Genomic DNA, 27,229 nt, shown 5'->3' with positions numbered 1-27,229 from the left:
TAGAAGAACCTTCTCTTCCCCTAGAGTGTGCATCCTAAAAGCTGAATGTAAGACATAGATTGAAAAGATGAAGAAAGCTTTTATTACATTTTATCTCAGTAAACTAAATTGAAAAGGACAACTATTCCACCACCTCCTCTGCTATGTCTCTGCATGTCTTGGGTGGACCTACTTTACAAGAAAACAAAACCCCACTGCCAGACTCTTCCTTGTAATATGCCTAGTAATGCTTAATTCAGCCTAAGAAAGGGGGTGGCTTTGCTGTTGAAAAGAAATGACACATTGTTTTATTCCAAGTGCTAGTGCTACCCTTGCTAATAAATCTTCTTCATCAACAGCTTCCAGATGTAGGTGGTGGAGGTCCTGACAACACCTGCAGACATGCAACTGGGATCCACTAAGTTTCTCTTAAGTACCCTCTTTGCCTCTTTTCCACAAACCACTTCATGTCCCCTGCTTCATGTTGAAGTGGGGATGGTAACACAATTTATGGCAACTCAAGTGGCTGCTAGTTAAATCCACTTAATCCCATTTTCTTCCAGTAGTACACTTTGGGAGAGCAAGGAGGAGGTGGAAGAGTGGTTTATCTCAAATGGAAACAGGAGGGGTTTGTTTCAGTGTGACACAGAGGGCAGTTAAGAAGTCTGCAGTCCTCCGCTGAACATATATGAGAGGACAAAAGTGATTAGCTTCTATTCTCTTTCTCTGATGGCTTCAGCCCCGTAGTTCCCAAAGGCACAAAGGAGTCAAAGAGCTCAGGCCATTAATAGTTAACTCCAGCCTAGAGCCAAGCAGCCCCTGAAGCACCCTTAATGACTGCCTCTCACCAATCCTCCAACTCCAGAAACGGGACAGATGTGGCTGATACCATAATCCAGAGCGTGCTGAGATGAGATGCATCTCCAATCACACATTTCCCAGGATTTCTTCTGGGCTGGTGTCGAACCAAGGGATGTTTGACCAGCTGGCTTCCCTCTCACTGCTGCAAGGCCTATAAAGGCAGCTCTGCTTACCGTGCACAATGGTATGTAGTATCTTGTAGGTAAACCTGTTGTTACCTCCAGGCCAGATTTAGTTAGGTGTCACCATTGAGGTCTATGAACTTTCCTTTAGATGGGAGACCAATGGCTTTCCCAGCAGACCACCTGACTCCAAACAAATGGCAGATTTAATCCATTAAAATATCAACATCTGATATGCTTAATGTTAGAAATACTATCACCTGCTGATTATCGGTATCTCCTCCTCAGCTAATCAACATTGTAGCCACATGAGCCTAAACCACAGGTTTCTCAGGACACAGGTTATTATAAAAATACACTGTTAATGTGTCAATTGGTTAGTCCTATGGAACATTTTAGCAAATTGGAGAAGCAATAATTTTTTCAAGAGGTATGGCCAGAAACAAAGCTGTACAGGAGGAGCTGGTGTCAGTGGACCAACACAGCATTCATCTCCTTTCAAAACAAAGATCTCTAGAAATGTACATGTAAAATAAGAGTTTTCAACACATATGCTTAGGTATGACTACAGTAAATGTTTTCATATGCTATTACTTTGATGTATATTCCTAAAAAGTAATTTTCTTACTCTGCATTTTCCTTCCATAGTCATCTTTTATGTTCTACAACAAAATGAAATGTAGAGGAAGAAGGGAATTTATTAAAAAATCCATTTGCTTATAAACCTTTTTAAAACAGCAGCAAGGCCCAGGGTGCTATGCATATGAGCAGTTAGCTACTGTGGTAGGAAACACTATCCTGATTATCTCAACTTCTGTTATTTTGTTAGAATAAAAACATCCCCAGTGGTTACTTTCTTAGGACAAAAAACCCTACACAGCACTGCAATCTCAATTATATTGTTAACTGCATGCTGTAAAAAGGAAGAAAACCTTACATATGTTTCCTGACTGCAAGTATTTTAATGATTCAAACTAAGCTTGACTATGCTTTAAACTAAACACATGGACATAAGCCAAGAGAATTTGCTAAGACAATGTTTCTTCCTTTAAGCACTGTAAGTTAAAACAAGGACTGGGCTATTGGGTAATGCTCATTAAATTGTTTTATAGCAGCATATTTTCATTCATAGCATCCAGCAGCATGCTGAATGCTCTTGGGTCTTGGAAATGAAACTAAATTTCTTCAGCAAAGATAACACTCTACTGAAGTCTTCATCAAATACTCAAAAGTAGCTGGCGAGTTAAAGTTACTTGTGATCCTCTGAGAACTGTTTCACCCAAGAGCAAGTAGTTCATCCTCAGGAAGGAGAAAATAAAACCTTTTTGATTACTAAGAGACATTGCACTTCACAATGGCAGCCATACAGTGTGATTGCAACCAGCGAAATTACCCCAAATTATACACATTTCCCTGCTGTAAACTGCATTTTCACATTCCAGCGTTGCTCATACTCACACATATACTTAACTGCACACACCTGTGCAGTCTCTTCAGAGCCAACAACATACAGCTCACAAAGTAAAGTACTCCCACAAGTGATTTTCAGGATCAGCACTTTAGCCTGTCCCTCTGTTCCCTGTTTATTTGCTAGATGAAAGCATCCCTGAAAGAGACACTACACCACGATCTACCTGAAGCATGGAAAAATATCCATTTCTTAATAGGCCAAATCTCTCCTACAATCTTTGGCACAGTGCCGGCAAAGTGTTTTCAAAGAGCGTTTTTCAGCATTTCACTAAAACCATTTAAAAAGATGGATAATTTCCACAATGTGTATTTCTGACCTGTATGCATGTAACTGCATACCAACCACAATCCTGGATATCTGTGGTGCTGTGGCAGAAGGACAGAAGTGAACCAAGACCACTGAACATGAACCAACTAATGCAGCAAAATCTCCTACAAATTACTTCTCTAATATGAGCAAAAAAACCCAAGCCAGAGTAAATACAATGGTTTTCCTATGTTGAATTTTCTAGGGAGTAGCTCACAACCACACACAAATAATCCACCAAAGACAAAGGAAACTACTTCGAAATTACAAAACCCTGCAATTTGCATAGTAATTCCTTCTAACTAAGAAAAGAAGATATAAGTTGTTTGTTATAAATATCAGCAGGCCCTGTGCAAATAGGAAGGGCTCTCAGCCGAGCTGAGCATTTGTCGAATCAAAGCGACTCACCAGAGTTTTATTGGTACAGCTGCGGCGCATGCATTTTATCACACATGCTAATAATCCTGGTTATGGCACTAACATTTTAATCATTTGTTCTGTGGGCTTGTTTCTCAAACAATTAGCACTAATGAATGGCCAAAATACCTCAGATCATATATGTCTAATTGCAGTCAAGAGCCGTTATTGTCCGCACGTACATTTCAATTCACCTCTGGGGATAATGTTTGTTAATTGTATTTCTTTATATAGCAAGTGAAAAAAGGCTGTTCACTCAAAAAGGGACTAAGTGTTCTCTTCTTTCCCTTTGTTCCCACAAGAAGCTAAAGTCACTTCAAGAGGCACTTAATCCCATCATCCATGGTTACAATTGCCTTACAGCATCAATCAAAAAGAATCTGAAGTAAAATGATGCAGCTATATTGTGTAATTAAAAGCAATTCAGGTAGTTATTGCTTGGGGCATTTTCCAGGTCCAAATACTTAAAATGGCACTGCGGGGATGCTAAATACTGTAGTGTTTTAAATTTGGTCAACTACAATATCTCACAGAGAAAGGGGAGGAATATGCAAAAAAAAAAAAAAAATCTCCTAGTGTGTATTGTAAAGCGAAAGAATAGAGGAGGAACAGCTAACGTTTGAAGTGACAAAATCTACAAGTCTCCATATAAAAGGGAAATAAAAATATCAAGAAGAGAGAAAAGGGGAGGAAAAAGAAAAGAACGGCGTTTTTTAAGGAAAAAGAAATTCCCTGCAATTGTTAAAAAGTTAACATGTGAAAAAATGCTAATGTTTCCTCCTCGCATGGAAAACAAAAGCTCACGTCACAAGCTTTACCATCAGAATACAGGCCCCTGAAATCTCTGCGCTTTCCCAGTGGAAATAAATCCAAAGTAAACTGAGTGGTTCTTCTTTGGGGGAAAGAAGGAAAAAAAAAAAAAGGAAAAAGACTTATGCTAAAAGTGAAGAGCTACGATATTTACTTTTGAATAAAGGCAGAAGTTCGAGAAGGTACTTTACCTAACAACTGCCACTAACCCTGATCCAATTAGGCTAAAATTAAAACTGGGGCGTTATCAACATATCAAACACTCAGCTTTGCATTTTCATTTCTTCCTTTGTTCCAGACCCACTACGGTCATTTCCCTGACCCTCTGAAAACTAATTAAGAACCCCCAAACCCAACCCCTTGCCAGGGCAGGCAGAAGCCACCAGCTCCCGTGGTTTGAGATCTTCTGACAAGCAGCTTTCCTTACCAGTCAAAGCGCTCTGGAAAAGGCTTTGTCTGATTTTAAACTTCCCCCCATAAGACTAATACTATCTTGTACCGATGTAACGTGGAGATTTAACTCCCCTGAAGGTGATGGGAGACAAACTGGTGTAAAATCCGTCCCCCCATCCCTCAAGTTGGAAGGTGAAAGAATAAGCCCTAACACTTTCACAGTATCCTTAGGGAGACAGGCAGCCTGCACCCAGCTGCAGGGACTGAGTGCGGTGGGCTAAAGAAGTGCTCCCAAGAAATCAGCGAATTAAGAAATTTAACCCCTGTAACAACCTCCTTTGGATATCAAAAGGGACAGATTGGAGGGGGTCGCTCCCAGGAGCGGTTGCCTGCTGGAAAAACTGTAGCGGGGAGAAATGAAAAGAGGGCTTCCAAGTGACCTTTCACAAGTGCTTGCTCCAACCGATCAGGACACATCACGTTATAGCCAAAAATAGAGAGGCGAATCAAATGGGGAAAGAGGGAGAGCCCCTCTGGTGAAAAACATCACAGTGCAGATGTGAGTGGAAGAAAGCAACTTAGGCTTTAAATGGAAACTGGATACTAAATCCAAAGTTGCTGACTAGCAATTTTAGGAAAAATATCTGCCTTCAGCTGCTATACATAATTTTTTCCTATCTCCAGTAAATTGATGTAAGTCATATAACTGGACACTAGAGAAAAGATCGACTACAAAACACGAACTTACTGACAAAGGCTTAAAATCACAGATCCGTACGCCATAAAATGATGAAAGGCTATCACAGGTTAAATAGTTAACCAAACTTTCTCCTCCCACCAGCATTAAACGTAAAGAAAAAAAAAAGGACCTTTTATTTACCCCACCATGTTCTTTCAACTACATTTGACCCTGTTGTTTTGGTTCACTCTGAGCTCCACCATGCCTTGAATTGCTTTGACTGAAGATCAGGGTTTCTTTTTTATTTCTCAGTTCAAAATGGCCAAATTAGACAGCAAGGATAAAAATAAAAGGACCAGTGATGTCTCACATTACTAACATCTCCTGTTTTCACTGCAGCAAAACCAGTCTGTTTGTGAGGAAGAGGAGAGTGCTACTCTTCTGTGACTTAATAAGGGAATTTTTGAAGAGATTTAAATAATAGCTCAGGGTGACAAGGGCTGCTGCTTCCTACTAATGGCAACAGGCTGCTTCTCTCGGGCAGCCTGTCTGTGTGTGTTTGCTATCATCCAAGGTTAATTGGTGTCCTGTCTTGGGGAGCTTTAACATATGTGACATACAGTCGAGGGTTCACTCCCTTCCTTACGATGTGGATGACTCCAAATGCCTCCTCATGCTCACAAAGTATTCCTGAGCTGAGATGCGCTTCACTTTGCTTTAACCATTAGCAAAGTTTATGGCTCCTTCTGCTGCTCAGTCAAACCCACACCACTTCAGGGCAACGTAAAAGCACTCTGTGACACATTCACTTCAACACATTTAAGCAAAGGAAGGTGTAGCTAAGATAAAAATTAATTTCCCTGTTTTCTGAAGATATATTATGTATGAAGATACATAAACACTAAATATAAATCGTTTTACTTTCTGTAAGTTTTAAGTGCTTTCATTTACTTGACTGATGTTGTTTCTGTGTTGCAGTTTTTAATCTACAACACTGCAAACAGATGTTGTAAAATTTTGTTTTCCCAACAAAAGCTCTCGCACTACGTATTTTTTGTAGAATTGCAACAGCTGAGACAGAAAATTACAACACATTTTAAATAACAAAAGCATCCCACAATAAAGATGAAGATTCAATACCATACCAAGAGGTTTAGAAAGGAGTACACATAAAATCAGCCTTTTTGAAGATGTGTGTTGAGACGTAAGAAGAGATTACTCTGGATGTATGACATCAGTGTATGATTTGCTTTGATTTGTCACTGTTGTGTACAAACCAAGACACACCAAGTGTGCTGAGGGCTGTGCAACAAAAAGGAAAAAACATGGCTTCTAGGGTCAAGCATCTTCCAATTCAGGAGGAGGATTAGTATGCTCCAGGATTAGCAAACTGTCCTGGACTATCCCATGCCAAACTCTCTATTGGGAAGCAAATTTATAAACCCCACAAATCTGTGATGATTACACTGTTATAAAGTCAGACCCACGTTAGTGGCCTCTGCAGAAAAAATGAACTTTGAGGAGATTCTTTATGTCACTTGCCTCCTCCAATTCTCCCCTCCAGCTCACTGCTGGGCACTTCTCTTCCTATTAATTCTGCCCTAATGTTTTCACACACCCTGGCCCTGCACCCATCGTGTCTCTATGTACACATATGAAAAAATCGATAACAAAGTTTGGACAGAACTTGTTTTCCCACTGAACATGCTTTCCCCCTCTTTTCTTTCCTACTCCCCCCTCTTCCTTCTGTGCTGGTGCCAACACGAGGATACAGGGAGCATCCCCACCACTGAGCTCTCACAACCGGTCCAGCTGTGTGTGCACTGGTTAAATGCTGGAGGGTCAAGATCAAGACCAGGATTCGAAAATTCAGTGCTAATCACCTTCATTACAGTCTGCATCCCAAACAGCCAGAGCCTCCCGAACAGTTTAGGAGAAGGTTGTTAATGACTTATATGTAAAATAAGAAACAGGCACTTGATAAAGTCAGAATCAATAAAGTGCCCTTCCTGCCTGTTAAATGACTGCTGTAACACAGAGCCACTATGCTCACCAAAGCCTATGCAGGTTAGATATCCATATCTGCCCAGCATGAGAGAAAGGGAAAACAGTACAGTCCTTAAAATCAGTTCTGATTTACATCTGAGTTAAACCAAAATTACTCTAAAGATGTGCCTGAAAATATTTAGCAGAAGGAAACGAATAGAGTCAATGTACTGGTGCTGCAGAAGTCATAAGAGAGAAGAAATCTGTCACCCACTTTGGGTCTTTCAAACTTTCTGATTATTTTTTTTTATGACAAACTGTGGTCTTTGTAATTTTGGCTGCGAGGCGGTTATTTTATAAACTGGGGTTCTCTTCACACTTCTGAGAATTTTTCACTAAACAGTCCATATTTTATCTTGATTTGCAATTTATGGCAGTCTACACTTAGCCGAAGCACAAACAGCTCGATGATTCCTGTACTTATAAATGTATGTAAATTATGCTACTAAATAAAGCACAGACTTTTTTACTACTTAGGAAAAACAAAATAATATTGCAGTCTTCTCTGCACTTTGAGACTGCTCCTGTAAACTCAGTCAAGCATGTGCTTAGCCCAGAGAAATCAAAAGGACTAGTCGAAACACTTTAAATTAACCATGTGCTTAAGTGCCTGCAGGACTGGGGATTAATTTTGTATTATGAAACTATTTCATTTCCATGTGTTCTTAGACTATATGTGAGCCAACCTGCTATTTTCAGGTTTTGGCACAGAGACTTGTGCAAAATTGAGACGGATGCACGCAGATGCAATCCAGTTGGTGAATATCTTTTAAACAATATAGAGATGCTCAATCTCAGCTGGGGGGGGGGACGGGGGACAGGGGACGGGGGACGGACCTGCATGATGTTTTGAGAGTAAGATTAAAAGCAAAAATATAATTTACGTTTAGCCAAGCGTTATTTTGTATAAGAATTATTATGATGCACAAGAATAATTTGGTATTAAACTGATCTTACTCAGAATGGTTTCTGTGCTCAACAACTGAGCAGTGAAGAACAATTTAGCAAACAATTAGTAAATATGAAACCACTGTAGAACAGAACTAAAATGTGCCACAATTACATCAAAAAAATAAAATGCTGCAATTACATCAAAGCTGATGCAATATGACAGAAAAAAGGATGAATGCCATTAGTCCAACAGCAAGTGCAGTGACACTAATTGAAAACCAACTGCTCTCTGCTTTTGAATACAAGCCTGGTGGAAATTTTAAAATACTTCCTAAATGGACAATAAGGAAGAACACTTGGAAATCCTGCAGGGCTCATGGCAATGTTTAACTTCAGAAATGTCTGCAGGCAGAAATACTACCCTGCAGTGTGGCTCAGGATGGCACAAACAAGCATCTGTGTTTATTTTTTAACCAGTCAGATTTATAAGACCAATGAAATCTCTACATAGGCATTTTATATTGACCCGATATGGACTTACTGTTTTAACCAGCTTTTTAACTAACTCCACAAGTTAATAAAGGCAACTACATGAATCCTTACTGCCTATACATTAAGATAAGAAAAACCTTCATTAAGCAATATCCAGACTGTTTTAATTACAGGAATATCACTCTTATTTGTAGTATAATGTCCGTTAAGTACAGTATAACATTTTCTTAAAATGCCCCAGAGGCAGTTAAACTCTTGATTAGCTATAAAAAAAAAAATCTCCCTTAACTTCAATCACAGGAGTTAATGCCCACTGCAATGAAATTCCAGTACTTTTAATCATACAAAAATGTCATAGTCATATGTAAATCTTATTAACCATGAAAACATTATATAAGATCAAATGAATTTTCTATCACTACTCAGTGTTAATAAAATGTAGGAATCTTTCTACGGCAGTTGTGGTAGTAACAGTAATAAGCCCAGACCTATTTCCTGTGAGAATGAAATCAGCTGAAACCCAGATGTGATTTCATTAATATCAAAAGATAGCACAGAATGCCCCTAAATTCTGACATCTATATTTTAATGCCTTTAACCATGTCCCTGAACAATTATCCAAAGTTTAAATATATAAAACTAGTAGCAGTAGTGGGATTAAACAACCTTATGGAGACTGCAAAACATTCTTGATCTCTAGTAAATAAACACCTGGCAAAGCCTTATTATCCAATAGTATTTCCTTTTTCATCTGACTTATTCAGTATATTACAAGAATTAACATTATTAATGCTTTTGTACAGATGACTATGAAACATATACATTTTCTTCCGTATTTATCCTGTAGCAGGCCATTATTCCATACATCTCTTAAAAAAAACACTATTAATTTTTTGTTTGCTAATATCACCAAGAATTCAAAAAACCATGAACAATGTGATGCATTAAAAATGGCAACATTTTTCAAGTGCCCATTGAAATACCATTTTCTGGTTCTTGTGTTCCTGGTTTTGCATTTTCAAGCTTTTGCTTGCAACAGTCAAAGCCAGAAATTTTCTTCAAAAGTAAGATAAAATAAAGGTGAGATTTTAGGAAGCTGTGCTTAAGGGAAATACAAAATACTGTGAAACTAATGATTAAAAAATGACAATTGTCAATTCATTTTGACCTGCCACATAGGCAGCTGAAGGACTCTCCTATTACAGGGAGAGAGTCTTGCTAATCCCTATCCCTATCTCAGCAGCGGCCTCCAAAATCATCTCCTTGGTAGGGTCAGTAAACTAAAAATGGTAAATTTAGTTCCTGCCAGCCTCTTTAGGCTTAGCACCTCTCTAGCCACTGAGTTCCCCTTAGCGAGTGATAAGCCTTTGCATGGCACTACCCTGAAAGGAACAAACCCCTCACATTGCTGAACTGGTGGATCAGGTCCTGCCCCCTCCATGGGTGCGTATTTGGGGTGTGTGGTCAAAGCCCAGGGAGCACCCTCCAATGGGGGGAATTCAGCCATAACCTTCCTCTTCACTCAGGCAATTCATTAAGTTCCCTGAGGAGATGAGCATGCTTGGAGGAGATGAACCCCACCCAGCAGCGTCCACAGCAAGGAAATAATGTGAAGGGGCATATTGGTCCTGTCATCACAGCCCATCTTACCAAGGACAAGCTTTGCTCTGTGAGCAAGCTCAAACACCTTAAAGGAGCCGGACCTACCAGGGCAGATAAGACAAAGGTGTGATGGAGGAAAAATATTGGCCAAGGAACACGTTTTAAGACTAAATGCAGCAGTCTGCTATAGAAAAACTCATTTCTAAGCTACCTTTGAAATTTAGTAATCTAACATTTCCACAGAATTCATCAGATTGGCTTTGCCACATCCTAGGATGCTTAGAAACTGGTCATAAAACCATAGCTCACAGGTCCCCTCTGCAGATTCCCCTACTTAGTAAGTCCCATCCCATTTGATTGTCAGTCAGTCACCAACATGGGCACTTCAAAATATCATCATCAAGACTGGGAGAGAGACGGGGTGAAAGTCAACTCCTCTGCCAATCCGAATGATTTTATTTTGAATAAAAGGTCAAATTATCAGCTAGCAGCCCCTTTTAGGGCACTGACAGCACCTGACAGGCCTGGCTCTGTGCAAGTGAGAGTGCAAGCTCTCTTATTACATGCTCTGTGGGAGTTTCTTATCTATGTTTCCCAGGTGAGATTACTTGTGTGGTTATGGTTTCTACAGCATGTATTTACTGTGGCTGCTGAACGCAATGAAAAAGCCAACTGAAACTTAGGTAAAGCTCAAAGTTGCTCTCCTTGCCAACATCCTTGTTTCACAGGATGCTCCTTTGCCACTCACACCTCAGTTTTATCGAATGTGGATTTCCTACCTCACTGCCTCACAACACACGTTGTCATTCATCATCTGTCCTCCTCTCTCTTAGAACCAAAGGAGAAAGGGTCACTAAGCACACAGCTTGCTCAGGAGTGCTGTGAAGAAGAAATCCTTCCAGACTGAGTTTAGGAATGAGTATTTTTTTTTCCTCTAAATTCTTCACACAGGCTGTTCAATATTTGTTTAAAAATAAGTGAAAAACAGAAGTACACTGCCTTCCCTGCAACCTACGCAAATAAAGAAAATGTCTTTTAGTTCATAATGATATATAATAGATGAGCAAAAGTCCTGGATTGCATGAAAATACAATCTATAAGGAGAAAGAGGATTAGGTCTACTTCCATATAACAGTTTTTATGACATTCAAATGAGCAGCTGTGGTTCTCGAAGGAAGTGTTATAGCACTCTATATCTGTATGAGAACTGAACAACATACAGACTCTTTGAACTCACTGATATATAACCTTGTGGAAAAAAACTCCCTGAGAAAATCTGTAAGGCATCACTTGGCTTTCCTTTAAAAATCTTCTTTACCAATGAATTCTTTACATGAATACAGGTTCAGACTTAAGAAAATGAGATATTTAGATGACATATGTCTTTTATCCTGTGCTGGATAAAGAGAAAAAATATTCCATTACTGTATCTGCCTGCTTTGTTTATTTAGGTGTCATTCTAGATATGCTTTAGTACAAAGATGAAATAGTATCATTGAGGTACATTTTAATTCTGCATAACAAGTCAGTAATATGCACTAATATTAAGAAACAAAGTTGAGATTTTATATATGGAATTTGGATGGTTTGAAGTGTCAGTTTTAGTCTCACACTGCTCCTTGTTCGTCCTCATCTGCTTCTTTGCTGATAAAAAAGGTGTCATGGATGTGTTAATTTTATCTTCGCAAATAACAGTTTAGGTGAGCTAGTGTGCGTCACTAATGGCAAGACTTGTCAGAGACTAGCAACAGATGCTCTGGGAGAAAATAGCAGCATATCCGCTCTCTTCTCCAGAACACATCCATCAGGCAAAGTCTTTCCTCCTTTTTTGTGTCATTTGAGTTTAAAGGAGAAAATGCAAAATAGTAACCTCACTAGCACTAGGTGCAAGCAAGAACAAAATGTGAGACACTGGACAGGCAGTTTAATATCCTTTTTCTTAAAGGTAAGGTTTTATTTTGGCTTGCAACCACAATAGTCAGAGGTGAACGTTTATTTATATGCGTGTATGCTTACATTTACGTGTTTATGTGCAAGCATGTGTATCTACGTATATAACTTAGTTATTTCGGCACATATAAATGTGCATATATATATGTACACATGCATGCATATAAAAAGACTCAGTGTGGCATAGTACAACAATGGAAAGTGGCAAAAGGAATTATCTTCCATAAATCCAAGAAATAATCAAACTTGGTTTTCCACAACTTTTAGTCTCAAATATTTCTCATACTTTGCTGGTATAAATTGCCTTTTCCTGCATCTCCAGCAGTAGCATTAGAGTGGGAATTCTCCAGTGAAATATGAAATCTCCCAAGGACTGAATGTTGTTCCACCATTAGTTATTGGTGACAGTGCCTTGCTTTTGCAACACCTGTGGTCTCTTACCGTCATCACACACTTTACATTCACACGCTGTGAGCATCCCACATGTCTTTCAAGTACAGGTGTGACCCTGCAGATTTACAGCTGCTGTAGACTGAAGACATGTCTCAGTGAGCCAAAGCAGCTCTGCCCTTAATATTACTGCATTCTGTCTTTGCCCATTTCGTGCCAGAACAAAGAAAGCAACATGTTTTTTCACACAACTGAAACTCCTTCCATTTAATTTCTTGGAGCTCAACATTTTCAGCCATAAGAAAGTAAGAGCACAATCTCATACCCTCCTTTCCTTGCCCCTGATCAGATTATTATTGAAGGGCAAGGAGGCAATTTAGGGTCTGTTTCATCAATACTCCATCAGTATACATTAATATATGTGTTGCTAGGTGGGAAAAAAGACAACTTTTTAGCTAAAATAGCCATTTACAGTACTAGACAGATGCACTAATGTGCACTTAAAAAGGCGAGGGGGGAACTAATTTCTCTCTTCCCTTCTGAGGAGCAGCACGACATAGGTAGGCATTCCCAAACCATGATGATGCTAAGGGCATTTTCCAGCCTAAATGATTCTAGGAGCTGTTCTCCACTCCACTCCTAGACTGCATGGTTCCTGTGCCCATGCTGAGCTGCGAAAACCACAGCTGAGCCATTTGCAAAAGACTCAAGTCCTCTGTGGGAACAGTGAAGAGAGGCCTGTCCTTGGGGAGACTTCCATGCCCATCTTAGATACCTGAACCTAAATGGATATGCATTTAGGCTATTTTGCATAGCTTTGGAATAGCTGGAAGGTAATCATCACCACTACTAGTGCTAGTACTGTGTTTAAATCATTTATTTCTCTCTATATTACAATGACTTCTTCAGAGTAAATGTTGTTCCATTGCTGGACATTCCTGATGCTCTACAAGGTTAAGTCCCAGCATTCAGCACCCTCAAAGAGAAAAACACACGTGGTGCAATCTAGCCTGAAACCCTGCTTCTCCTTTCAACAAATAAAGTTGTGTTTTGGTGTCTTTTAAAGATATGTTGCCTCTGTTCCTGTCATAAGCAGATATAATGTAAAAACTGTTTTCCCATCATGGTAACAGTCTTACCTGCTAACTTGAACGTTTCAAGAATGTTTTTAGATTTTGATACACCGAAAGGATATTATAAATATTAGTAGGTACAGTAGTAGGTACATTCATGCCTTAGGAGTTTGCATTAATTTAAAATATAAATAAACACTAGTGAAGTTTTATGTGATTTTAGATACAGCAGTCTTAAAACACTTCATTTTATTATTTTCTAATCTTTGCAAAAATGCTGCCTATTATGAAGAAAGCAAACAGAAGACATGCTTTAGACCAGGATGGACTGAATTTTGGGGAAGTAAAGGTACTTCACTGCCTGGAGAGACAAATAAAGCTTGAGGCAGCTGCAGCCTGTTATCAACTAAACATGTGTACATCTTATTCAAAATACATTTTTATTACTCTATACACCTTTTCAATTGCTTGGAAACCAACAAGCCAACATTTAACATAGCACAAGGAGTATTAGGGTGGCTTTGAACGCAGGGAAGATGCAGGACTTTGGTAAGACTGCTCAGCTTTGAGGGCCAGTAAGGAAGACTCTACAGTGGGAAGAGAATAAATGGGTAATTGTAGGCTGCAAGGAGCCAGGTCTGGCAGAAGGGTGAGGTGAGGAAAACTCAAGACCTGGGCAACATTGACATGAAACCTGGAGCCAGCAACATTCAATGCGCAACTCTACAGACAAGTTAAAATAAGAGAGGTTATCCTGGACAGCAGCACCCAGCAAGGCAGGGTGGTCCAATTGGCCAGGAGAGGGGTGACAAATTCACTGGGTCTCAGTGAGGTGGCCCCTGATGGCCAAAGGGAGGAACGGGTTTTGTGCAAGTGGTGAGGCAGACAGTGCCAAGACGTCATCCTAACCAAGCCACCCACTACTGAGGAAGACAAGGGCAGACTGGGGAGGACTGCAGGGGACACACAAGGACAGAAGATGAGACTGTGAAACAGAAACCAAACCATCAACCAGGGATGCAAAAAGGGAGCTATGGCAGGTATTCATTTAGAAAGTCAGGAGAAAACAAAGGCAAAAGCAAGATTGAAAGAGTAAGGTGAAGATGTAATTAAAAAGAAAACAAACAAAAAACCAAACAAAAACAAACAAAAAAGAAGAGGGCAAGGTCAGTGGAGATTTTGGTGAGGCAAGCATTAACGAAAAGCAGGGAGCAAGGAATCTCTTGACATGGCATCAGAGACAGAAAAAATGTACTAACTCAGGGCTGCCAGCTGCATCACTTAAGGAAACCAAGAGCAGCCTGGCAGAAGTCTTTGAGGATGAAGCAGTGGAAAGGGGTTTCAAGGATGGGGGGTATAGGGGAGGAGCAGGAAGCAAAAAGGAGACAGTGGGATCTTGATTTAAGCCAAGTAGCTAAGCACAATGTGAAGAGTCTGAGCATCCTAATAATATCACTTGACTAAGCACCTTCCTGAATCAGGGCTGGTTTCAGGAGCCTTCCAGTCAAAGACTGGAGAAGAAGTTGTGTAAAACTCATGGAAAAAATGGAGGCTGAGCACACAGAATGGAAATGAAATAAGAACTTCAGTGCTGACCCCAGAAATTCTTCTGAAACCCTCTAACTGTGACCTGTCACCTCACTTCATGGAGAAAGCAGGAAAATGTTTTTACTTGCTCTACACTCTGATTTCCCCCACACAAGTGATCATTTTCATTTAAGCACCTACATTGTTTTGCCAGCACTTCATGTTGCATAAAAATCAAGTAACTTCAGTTTCCTGCAATGCAGTGCAAGTGACTGAACTTCCCTTCAGTAGCCAGAAATGCATCCATTAAATGTGTGAAATGCTAAAGTTAACGGTGTCCAACAATAGAAAATGAGGCAAAAGGAATTTAGACCAACCTCAGGAACCAGTTTGCCAAAATTATGGGTGGATGCTAGGGTAAAAGGACAATTAATACAGGGACAGATGGCTAAGTGAAAACAAAAGCCATTATCTAAAACCTGGCTAAGGAAAGCTTAGCAACTGATTGTTTAACAGAAGCAATTAAAGAACTTGATTATATCAATAGTTTGGATTCTAAGGAATAAAAAAATGGAGGACTTGCTGTCATTTGTGGCAGCATTAAATACTTGCTGTGCTCATGTTAAATATGAAGGTGTACACATTTTACACATAAAGGGCATTTTTCATTCCTGTTAGAGGGTGGATTAGAAAACACAAACAAACTAAACTGATAATAAAGGCTGTACTGACTTATTGAGCCTTAGAAACAGGGTAACAGGGTAGACTGTAACAGGGTTCTGAGATCAATCTGTTGCTCAGGAGACCCTGCTGAAGTACGACAGTGTTTCCCTCCCATCTTGATTCCACCCCCAGCACATGCACGCACATAGCTCTGGAAAGCTGTACTGGGACAAGAAGGCCAGTGCTTTGACTGTGTCCCCACACGGGTGAAGGGTTACTTCAGAACAGCAGCAGCATTTTCAGAAGGTGCCCAACCTGACTGATGGCCACCATGGCGCAAGACCTGGGGCAAAATCATGGGATGTGGCCTGAGAGCAGGCACAGTATTGCACAGTTAAGTCACTCTGCCCTGTACACCAGAGAATTAATTCCAAATAAATGTCTGAATCTCTGTCTGCAGCCTCAGCACACACATTGCTCTCTCAAGACAGCACGGCATGAAAAGTTGCACAAGTCATGAAAATCTAGCCTTCCATCAGCTTTACACAGCACAAAACAATGGCTAAATGTGTCTGCCATCACTGGCTCATAGGAGCTGTTTGAACCAATAGGCTTTATTCATACAAGCAAGCAATCCTTAGCTCTTTTTCCATCCTTACCCGTACTTTAATTATTTCACTAACTAACTGACATCCATTGTTTCAACATATCGCGTCTCCATATTGGCACCATCAGTTTGCAATAAAGGTTTCTTTAAGAACAGAAACAGCTTCTTAATTTTGTTATTAAAAAAAAAGTTAATAATTACAGGAACACTGACAGTGTTGCTATAGTTACGACTATATCAGCCTTTCACTTACAACTCCCTGTTTTCAAGGGTCAATAACTCAGTTGTCAAAAATCCCACTGGGCAGAAGCCTGACACACATCTTAGACATACATTAAACAAATGCATAAATAAAAATTGTCTGATTCATGCTTGTGAACACTCTGACTCAGGCTAGTCTTTCCAGGTGATATTTTTGGGGTTTCTTATATATATATATGTATGTGTATGTATACACTTTCTGGCAGGTTGATAGCCTTTTAGGTGCCCATGTTGCTGGCTGCTGCCAGAGGAAAAGGAAGAAGAGCCACTGCTTTTTCCTTCACCCATTTCAGCCCCCCCCCCCAACAGAAAGGAAGCAATTCTGGATGTGCCCGCTACGCTCTCAACAAAACTTCCCAAGGATTTTTAGGCACAAAAGCTTCACGCGCATGTGCAGCAGCTGGATTACCACAAAGACCATAACGGCCCTAAGAGCCGTTACGGTATATCAAGTGAGTAAACCGAAAACTAAGAAGGATTTACACAATGACCATAGTGGCTCCCTGGGAGCCGTTACGGTCTATCAGGTCAAAAATCCACTTTTTAAAGAGCGCCTAAATATGTGTATACCCAACAGAGCCTTGAGTCTCCGGAGCGACTATCACACACGCTTTCAAAATGAGCCAGGGAAGAGAAGAGAGATTACACCAAACAACGAAAATAGAAAAATTTCTTACAATGAATGAAAGATGTATCATGCAAATTCTGAAGTCCTATGTTTAAAGGGAAAAAAAAGTGCATGTTTAGTTGAGAAATAGGACGCAGCGCTATTTCTTCATTGTTAAAACAGGTCCTTTTAGTTTGTTGGTTTTATTTTAAACTAGAATTAAATGAAAAAGGAAATTTCCCACCAAACCCAATTACTTTTTAAAATAAAAGTTAGGTTTCACGAGGTATAGAAATACTGCCATTGCAGCTGGGTTCTGAGTTGCAGTTCTGCTACATTTCAAGTCTCCAGCCACGGTGCAAGTTAGTAACACAGTTCAGCTTTGCCTTTCTTTATTTCTCTCCCATTGTGTCAGAAAACGAACAAGTTACTGGAGACAGTAATTTTCTCCGTAAAAGTCACCTCTATTTTTTCCAAAAAGAAATCTGCAATAAATCATAAGCCTACTTACTTTTTCTTCTTCCCCTTCCTTTACAGGCCATATTTGTTCCTGTAGCAAACCTGTAAGAGAACACTTTCTCTCTATGACCTGAGATAACGGTAATGTTGAAAGAATGGCCTCACTTGTCAAAGATTAGAGGGCTGTCTGCAGCCTACACTCCTCTTTACTAGAGCCAAATAGGCCCAATAAATGCTAATACTCAGCATGACGCATCAAGAACGCTAAGCCTCAACACTGACTAAGAAGAAAGTATCACAAATTTACTGAAATTATCTATAGCACAATAGAGAAGAGAAGGAATTAATCAAAGTCTCCCTCTTAATGCAATGCTTGATTGAACTATCCCAATCCCTTTTTAAATAGGATAACCTAGTGGCAAGTGACCCCAATGACACATCCTAGAGAGGTACACAAGTACCACTTGTTCGATTTTTTTTCTTTTATGACCTCATTAAGAAGGATTTTGAAGATTGTTCCTGAATATGAGAACAAAGTGTCTGAAGATATCTCTAGCTTTTCATGTATTTAGCCTTTTGCCATTGAAATGGCTTTTGAACAAGTGTTTATAAACCAAGTATGTGCACAATAATAAAAAAAAAAGTCCTTAAAATGGAATTGAGTAAAGCTACCTTCTCTCAAGTGCAACGACTAGCTAAGTCTCCAAGAAACGAGAAAGTTTTGCCAAGACGAACTCATGATCGAATCTACCCCCCGCTCCGTCCTCCCTCCCTCTCCTTCCCTGCTATAGACCCCATTAATTAGATTTGGCGGCAATTTTCCCTTCCTTATCAGGGAAGACAGAGTCTGCCAAATCTGGTAGTGTGAAAATACTCCATCGCCAGTAACGTTTTTTCCTAAGTGTTTGTTGATTCCACGCTTGGATTTAATATAGAGGATTATATTTTATAACCAGAAACAAACAAACAGATTTATAACTGAAGACTGAAAGGCAAACAGCAAAAAAAAGCAAGCCAAGTACTGAACCTAAATGTAGCATTTTTATTGACTTCTTAGAAACCAAATAACCTGGCATATTAGTGTGTGCATTCTGCAACAGACATTCAGCCCCATTGTACTACTTAGAAGAGAATAAAAAGAAACCCTACTGTTTGAAATCCAGCGGAACATCCCCACAACAGAGCACAACTGTTCCCTCATGCATGAATGGGAAGGAGATGAAAGAAAAGATGGACTTCTGAGGTACAGCAAAAAACAAAGACAACAAAAGTGCTGATCATGAGGGAATGACACAACTCATTGCTGCAAAAAGGATGAGAGAAAGGAGCTCAAACAATGGTGCAGACAGCTAAGTGACATGTAGAAGAATTGAAAAATCTACAGAAGTGTCTTTTCTTTCCACACTTGACGAGAAACAATTAAATGTTGGTACATCTGTCATAAAAAAGATAACTGAAACCTGTTACCATCATTATAGACGGTAACTTAACTACCAAAACTGTAACTGTCCAATTAAATGTTGCCCCCTCTGTTATCTACACCACTTGCTAAAATGAAAAAAAACCTTTAATGCTTGTGATGATTTACTACCAGTGTAGCAGCTACAAGCCACAGAGCTGAACTGGCATATTTTATAAGGTAGACGTTTAGACTGTAGGGTACCTACATCTACTTGTACACACACAGATGGGGGAAAGCAGGCACACACAGGTGCATGCAGGCTCACATGCGTGAGCGCACACATTCATGCACACACTCTTGCACACCCACCAACAAGGATGAATTCTGCAAGCAGATGAGGTTTTTGATAAGGAATCCAAAAAAACACGAATAATTGCCAGAAGCCTCACTAGGTGTTTACCCCCTGAACGTCCATCAGCCTGCGAAAACAACGCTGTGCTGAACTAACCCATCGACTGTTGCTACTTGCTTCCTAAAACGCAACATCCCCCAAAACTGCAAAGCAGTTATTGACCCTGTCAGAATACCTGATTAATGGATAAATGCTGTAATTGATTAGCAGAGAAGTGTGAATTAAAACAGAATACAGCATCAATAATGAGCTGCTGACAAAAGGTAGCCAACATAAAATGTAAAATGGTAGCCTGCAGCCATAAAATGTAAAATGGTAGCCTGCAGCCATATCTCATCAAAGACATGCATTTCTTAAAAACAGAAGAAAACACCACCCCTGAAAAAAACCCACAAGTGCAGTGTCCTGCTCTCCACATTCTTTAGGCTTTTCGCTTGGTAATGATTAAACCGCCAGCAAAATGTTATGGGAACTTCTTGTGAATCCACCTTCATACATCAACCCAGGCAAGGCAGTTAAATGCTTCCATTATCCTCTGGGCTTCTCTACCCTTAAAGAAATGCACTGCTCTCCATTTTATCCCCGTGAGCTGTGATTTTGGAGCAGCGCCTGGTGCACCCAAGGCTACCTTCAGTGGAGTGAGCCGGCAATCTCCCAGTTCGTAGGTACACGGGGGAGCCCCACACCAGTGTAATGCTGAGGAGACAACTACAATCACCACATTGTTAAACTTGTTTTCCATTCCCTTAAGGGCCTTAGGAGGCCAAATGATCCCACTTTTGTTCCTTTTTCTTTCTGATTTAATCCTACTCTAAGGCCCTACATTCTGCCTGACATTATATGAAACAGATTATATAGATTTTATATAGCACCTGCAAACACATATTTGATGTTTCTCCACTGTGGGAATTCAAGTTTAATAACGCAGTGTGAGAAGCACTGAGTTGCTTCTTTTCATATCACCTGCGTTGGTCTTCCCATTATTTAGGCACTGTGCATTATTACTCTGTGCATTAGGCAAGTTGACTCACCTAATGTAATGCCATCAGACATATCAAAGCTGCTCTGGTACAAGCAGAAAAAGAAAACATTAGCTTGAGTAGAGCACTTAATGCAATTACGTTGCTCTGACTTCCTGAGCTAGCTCACTCAGAAGTAATTTAAGCATTTCTGCATGACATTGCACTGTATCCAGCAAACATAGCCTCTGCTCAAAATGCTTCTTGCTACAGGGTAAGGCTCTTGGAAGTCTCTGTGTTGTACTTTCCCCCTTTAAGCTAAATACCAGAAGTTGTTAAACTAAAGATACCCACCTGTCCTTTCCATATGGACAATACAAATAATGGAAAGCAAGAATGGCATTACTATCTTGTAATAACTTTGTCCAAATTGTCTTTAATCTGATTTTGTCAATTTGATGACCGTTTTACATTCCTCTGCAAAATAGAATGCATTTTTGTAACAGGTCTACAAGCTCATAGATATGTATTCAGATATATAATCACTCAGAAATCCACGCCCTTTGAGGTAGTTCTTTCTTTTTTTTTCTATCAGCTAACCATGAGATTTATTTTGGCTGCAGAATTGTTTTTCTGCTTCCCCTGCTGCTTCGGGACTGCTCCTTTTCAGTGTCATCATGACTTTTTCAGTTTAATTTCCCAATTCAGGAGCAGACTTCATCCCACCTCACACTAGTAACTTAAAGCATTACTTGTGTAGGTCACCCCTACAATCAACCAAGGGAATCAGACATGTACAAAGAAAAGTCATCTAGCAAGCAAGCCTGGTATTTTTGGGATAGAGGACCTGCCCTCCTGATGCTCCTCCTTCCCATTACTGACTGTAGAAGTTTCCCGAACAACTTGCACTTTCAAAGCTACAGCTACGGTTTTGTCTTAGCAATTTAAGATAATTGCAATTAAGAAAGCTTTTAACCCTTCTCACTGTATTGCAGTGCCCTCCATCCTCAACAGCTCTTTGTGAGGAACAGGGATGAAGAAACAAAGTGCGCTCTGATGGGTCCCCACCCCACTGCAGAACATCTCCAGTCCAGGATGAGCCCCCTCATAGGCATTTCTTTGTCCTAAAACATGACTGGACAAGAGGAGGTGCAGGTCACGGTGTATATGAGCATGTCCCAGGGAAGGGGAGCCAGGGTCCTCTCTATTGCCTATGCTACCTGAAAGATCCTGCTCTCCAGGACACCAGCTGTTTTCAGGTAGGCTGAGGCATAGGTAAATTCTGGCCATATAAAAAGCCACTGGTATTTCTTTCTTGCTCAGCTTCAACACGAGGAATAGAGGATGCTCCACCAACACAGCAAATGGCCTGATGACTTGGGCCTTTTTGGAGTGGCATGTTTGAACCTGCTTAAGGTGCTGGTCTGAGCCCAGATCTCACTGCCTAGGCAAGTGGGGTGGCACTGATATATCAGAAAGCACTGATTTTTTAAGAATGAAACAAGGAGACCTACTAATAGCTCAGCTATCCCTTGGAATAATTGCTTTACTTACCTGGCTGCAGGGTGCCTGCTGGTGCTGGATCCTGAGTGCTGGGGGACAGCTGCCCATAGCCCTGATGCAGAAGCTTGCAAACAAGAATGGGAGAGAACACACCACCTGCAACCATGTAGAAAACACCAGCGTCCTACTGCTTGTTATTAAACTCAGAACAGTTTGGGTTCCTTTTTTTTCAGGTATGAAATCTTGCCTCCTTTCCTCAGATGTTTTTACATTGTACTGTAAAATATGAAACCTGGTTTTAACCTAAAAGCGTAACGCATGCTTCCAGCAGCCCAAAAGAGGAGCCTACCAAAAAAAAGTTCCGAAAAGAGGCAAAGTTCCATCAATTTCAATGGAAACAGGATTAGGCCCTTTAACTTTTTTTTTTTTTTTGGCAGGGAAGGGGAGAGCCGAAACTCCGGCAGCTGAAGGTTCAGCTTGATCCCCAGGACTTTTAAAGAAGACATTCTTCTCCACGGCTATTGTCAGAGCTGGAGACAAAACAAGTAGAGGCCCTTTCAGCTTCTGAACTTAGCCAAAAAGCCATTTGTAACTCCTGCAGAGCAGTGCTTTTATAGGTCAGGACAAACTCCATAAAGATTTTCTCTCATTTTCACTCTCTTTCGGAAGATCTAGTTAGGATCCAGAAAATCAGCTCAGAAATTAGAAAAAAACACTTCAGCATATTACAAAACAGTGGTAGAAGGATCTCTAAGCACATTGTTTTAACCACATTTTTCTGACTCAGAGTTATATTTTACTGGCCTCCACAACACCTACAGTGGTCATTGCTTCAGACATTGTTCTCCATGAATTTTTGGTTGTTTGGGTCTTTAGATATCTCAGTGTATGGGTTATAAAGCAGATTTGGAGTCTAATTTTGTTTCTAGTCCCTTAACATTACAGGCCTGCAACACAGTTTTACAAAAAGCATCTTAATACCAATTAGTAGGTGCTAAATTTTTCTTCCTAATAAAATTCAATCAAATTGGCCAGATGAGAGGGGTGCAGGAAACTACAAAGGAAACGCCAAGGTAACAGCCTTGCTCTGTTTTTGTATCCAAACAGTGGGGCCAACTCAGTTTCCTGGAGTATACGTCTGACTGCACCGTAAGGGCTGCTCGAGTGTGAAGGCTTCAACTGAAATACTGATTCTAGTACCTGGGGTATCAGATCCTCACCTAAAAATACCTTCCCTCCCCCAACAAACACAACCGGAACTATATGCTATGGACAAGAAAGGAACAAATCCTACAGAATGGAACAGAATAAAAGGACATGCAGTCAAATAGACAGAAAAAATGAGAGGTACAAAGAGTGATGGAAGGACACCAGAGCCATGTAATTAGCATCAGAGGAGAAAACAAATGCTTTTTAGCATATTATTTTCTGTCAGTCCAAAGCATAATAGGTTGCCCTACATTTGATATATTCCATAATTTCTTTAAAGCACTTTGAATACTACCTAGACACGTTGTCTAACATTAATTTACACTCACAACTGAGGACATGAAAGAATAGCTCCAGAGATAAGGAGAAGTTATGCCATGTACAGCAGAAGGATGCTTCACAAACAATTTTGGAGTTGGTTGTTGTTTGTTTTTTATTATATAGGTAAATTAGGGTAGATAATTCCTGCAAAATGAGGTCTGCTTCTTTTGAAAACATCTGAAGCTCTCAATTCACCAACTGAAGTCACACGGAAGTGAAGACAACCATTTGGAAACAGGATTTTCTGTTTCTAGAAGGCTACTGTGGATGAAAACTTCTCACTGCTTAGGCAAGCATCAGCCAGCTTAAGAAGCTGCTGGTGTATGTGCATGAGTTAATATAAAGTCATGCAAGGGTGTTTTCTATGTAATACTAATAAAATACATTCCAAAGTAATAGATATATAACATGCATTTACAGGACTTAGGCTAAATTGACATGTACGGTTACCTATAATGCTTAGCCCTTATACTGGAAATGTTTCATGTAGTATGGATCTTTTTAGCTTACCACAGCCAAATGTAATCAGTAAAATGTATTTCTTTCCTACATTCAGCTCTCCCTCCACTTTCAGGGTAAGCTGGTTCAAGAAAACACTTTCCTCCGTTACATGCACACACAAAGATTTAACACCCTTTTTTCAAAGAACACTGACATTTGGCATAACCCAGCATAATGACCAGCATCTTTACAGATTTTGTATTATACAAATGAGATGGATTTCTGCCCAGTGGAGTTTATAGCAAAATCCTGTGCTGTAATTCCACCCTGGCAAATCTCTTTAGCGTGTAGCTATCAGTGTCATGAGATGCAGTAAGATAAGAGGTTTTTCCAGGGTTATTTTTTGCTTGGTTGTTTTTTTTTTAATACTGTGTCTTTTACTTGTGTACCATAAGATTTATAGCTGTATAAAGTCTACTCCCAAAACAAACAAATAGGAAACTTGGTGACTTTGTTCTAACCTCCTCCTCCCTGCTGCCAAGAAAAAAAAAGCTTCTAGATGAAGTCTTTCTCAATGGGTTACTTAGTTCACTGGTGTCAAACTCAGTTCACTTTTAATTACTGGCCTCTGAAAAAATGCCAGAGCAGGAAAAACAGTTCAAAAAGTCTTTGTAATTAATTCCCTGTTATTCAATTCTGCATTAGTGGAGTTCAAATGATTTTCATACTCTGCTTGTAAATTGGAAATTCCAACATGAATGGCAACTGTTCAGTCCTCATGCAAACCCTTCTGCAGTCACAGAGCTAAGCCTGGATGGGTACTCTCAAAGGGGTGCCAAATATTCTTTAACCCAACGGTATTAGCTTTGTGGTATAATAAAGTGGGTTGCTCTTAGAGTCAGCTGCAAACTGGAAGTCTTTTTATATTTCATCTTCAGGTCAGCGTGCTCACCTTTTTTCATGACTTGTGGTGATCTATCTACTTTTCATATTTAATGTGAGTTCCACACGAGCAACATAAACGTTTTTCATGTTTCTGTAGGTAAAATGAATCACACAGCACTCCATATAAAGTTTTGCTTTTTAAAGTCTTCTATCTTTTAGGATAACACATAAAGATAACAAGTTGAAAAGAAGTACAAAGATTTTAGTAAAAACCACAGGGATCGCAGAAGATTGCTCCCCTACAAATGATGTGAAATTAGGATGCATTCACTCCTTTAAACATGTAACAACTTCTGATGCAGAAGTTAGGTTTTTTCCTAATATTCCTACCTGCTTCTAACCTGAGTGTGCCAGATTAGTACTATATACCATGTTACCCTGATTTGTACCACACAGTTCTTAATTACTTTGAAATAGTTTTAGTCACACAAACTCTGAAGCTGCCACTTGCTTCCAATATTCCCATAGGACTCATGCAGGCTCCCAGGCCCTGGAGCCATGCTCAGGGCAAGGAGGGAGCTGCAGCAGGCACAACCTGCCATCCTGAGAGATGCTGCTCACCGTTAGCCCTTTCTCCTGTTCAGCTCCCTGGGTGATAGCCCAAGGCTGAAGCAGAGCCCCAGGGGCCCTGGCTGGCATCTCCCCCCATCCAGCTGCTGGAGAGGGATGCTGAGGGGAGGCCAGCCTGGCGCCCCGGCACGCTTATCTCCTTCCGCCCGCGTGTGCGGATGCCAACTCTGGCATCCATAAAACTTGGTTACATCAAACGGACCAACCGCCGTCATCTCCCCGTTATTACCCCGACACAAGCACTGACAAAAGGCCGCTGCCAAGGCCTCTGCTGACAGGCGGAACAATAGCGGCGACAAAGGCCTTTTCTGCCTGTGCAGATGACATAAATCTGATGCTATAACGCTGGCGCGACTTCAGCTTGCTCCTTATTTATTTATTTAATAAGCCACTGTCATCCATCTCGGGAAGGTGGCTTCCAAACTCCAAATTAATCAAGCCACTGAATGTGAATTTCCATATTGCTCTGCCAAAGGTCTTCTCCACATCAATTGCTGGGAGAAGGCCCCTGTTGTGCTTTGGTGTATTGTGCGCGGCGCTACTGCTTCTGCTAAAAGCCACTCTGTTTTTAATAAACATGCATTGTTCTTTTTGTAGTAAATCCAGGAAATAATACCCAACTGGGAATTTCGGTGCAGGCTCTTTTTGTAGTGTAAGTAAGTGGAGCGATGGATGCATTTTCATGTCTGTTAGTGTCGTGATGGCTCCATTTGTTACTGCTTGGAAGGTATTTCATTTTGCAAAAACATAAATTAAGCAAATATTGAGGTAATGTTTTCTTGTTTATCTTGGAAAACCCCAAGCTGTGGCCACTGATCCAGCATTTCTGTGTTGGTCACATCACTTAACCAACAGGAGGTTCGGCTCAAGGTGCCCCGTGCTCAGCCATTTACTTGACTGCCAGAGCATGATTTTCCGGAGCACTCTGGGTGAATTACCTCAGCATTACTGAATTCAATGAGATAAAAAAGCCAGTGACTTAATGGAACCAGGATTTCGTTTGTCTGCCTTTAAAAATTCCTCAGTTTACTAAATATCAGGTCTTAAGCCTACACAAGTTACTTGTTTCCTTTACACAGGCTGTGAAGAGAAGAGGCAGCTCCCCACAGGACAGTTCCTCACCACTTTCTCAGTGATGGGATGAAAATCACAATTTCTTCCTCTTTAATACACACCTACCACCTTGCGTTGTACAATCTGTATCACCTCACCTGATGACAAGCAGGAGGGTGGCAGCCTCAAGACGGCAGGGGTCAAACAAGAAGGGTGGCTCCTGGGTGAGGTGGTGACCAGAGGGACTTGCTGCACATGTGACTGCACCACCGCCCCATTGATGGGTTTGACTCACAGTCCAGCCGCTAGAAAAGTGCTCCTCTGTGGTGTAACAGGGAAGGAAAGCAAGAGGTGGGTCAACATCTACCTTCTACCATAAGAGTAGAAAGGAGGTGATAGGACTCTTCCATCTGCTCTACTTAAGAATATATTCAATGGTTTCTGGGTCTTACAGATGCAGGAACAGATCTTATCTCCCCCACAAGAGGTTATTGCAATTCGTAAAGATGTGAAGAAGTCTCCTTCCATAAGTTATTTATTTAAAAATGTTTATAGGCAGTTTTCACTAGAAACTGAAGTTGAACCTCATCCATTTATTCATGATGAATGATCTTTTGGAAACAAAGCATTCAAAAGGCTTTAAATAGTGCGATTAAAAATCCCTTCACCACTCAGCTAGTCAGCTTCCTCATTTGCACAAAATTTTAGTAGTGTTTTCAAGAATAAAACTGTCTCTGAATAGTTATATTGCTAGACAATGAAACAGAATACAGATGACCCTCATAAGATGAATAGTTTGACTGACAAT

The 27,229-nt window shown here is 40.4% G+C and overlaps 1 protein-coding gene across 1 annotated transcript in view; it reads right to left on the bottom strand.

The window, feature by feature from the left end:
- Positions 1-25,583, bottom strand: part of CLYBL (citramalyl-CoA lyase) — a 106,028-nt gene extending 80,445 nt beyond the window's left edge. Inside the window, 3 exon segments of the mRNA XM_057402116.1 lie at positions 21,934-22,038; positions 22,826-22,829; positions 25,499-25,583. Coding sequence (XP_057258099.1) covers positions 21,934-22,038; positions 22,826-22,829; positions 25,499-25,583 — 194 coding nt within the window.
- Between the last annotated feature and the right edge of the window lie 1,646 nt (positions 25,584-27,229).

The sequence above is a fragment of the Pezoporus wallicus genome, unplaced genomic scaffold (assembly GCF_028554395.1).
Source record: "Pezoporus wallicus isolate ANWC-B61680 ecotype Strahan unplaced genomic scaffold, APGP_CSIRO_Pwel_v1 contig_6520, whole genome shotgun sequence".
In the NCBI taxonomy this organism is placed as follows: Eukaryota; Metazoa; Chordata; class Aves; order Psittaciformes; family Psittacidae; genus Pezoporus; species Pezoporus wallicus.
This window is presented reverse-complemented; position numbering and strand designations above follow the sequence as displayed.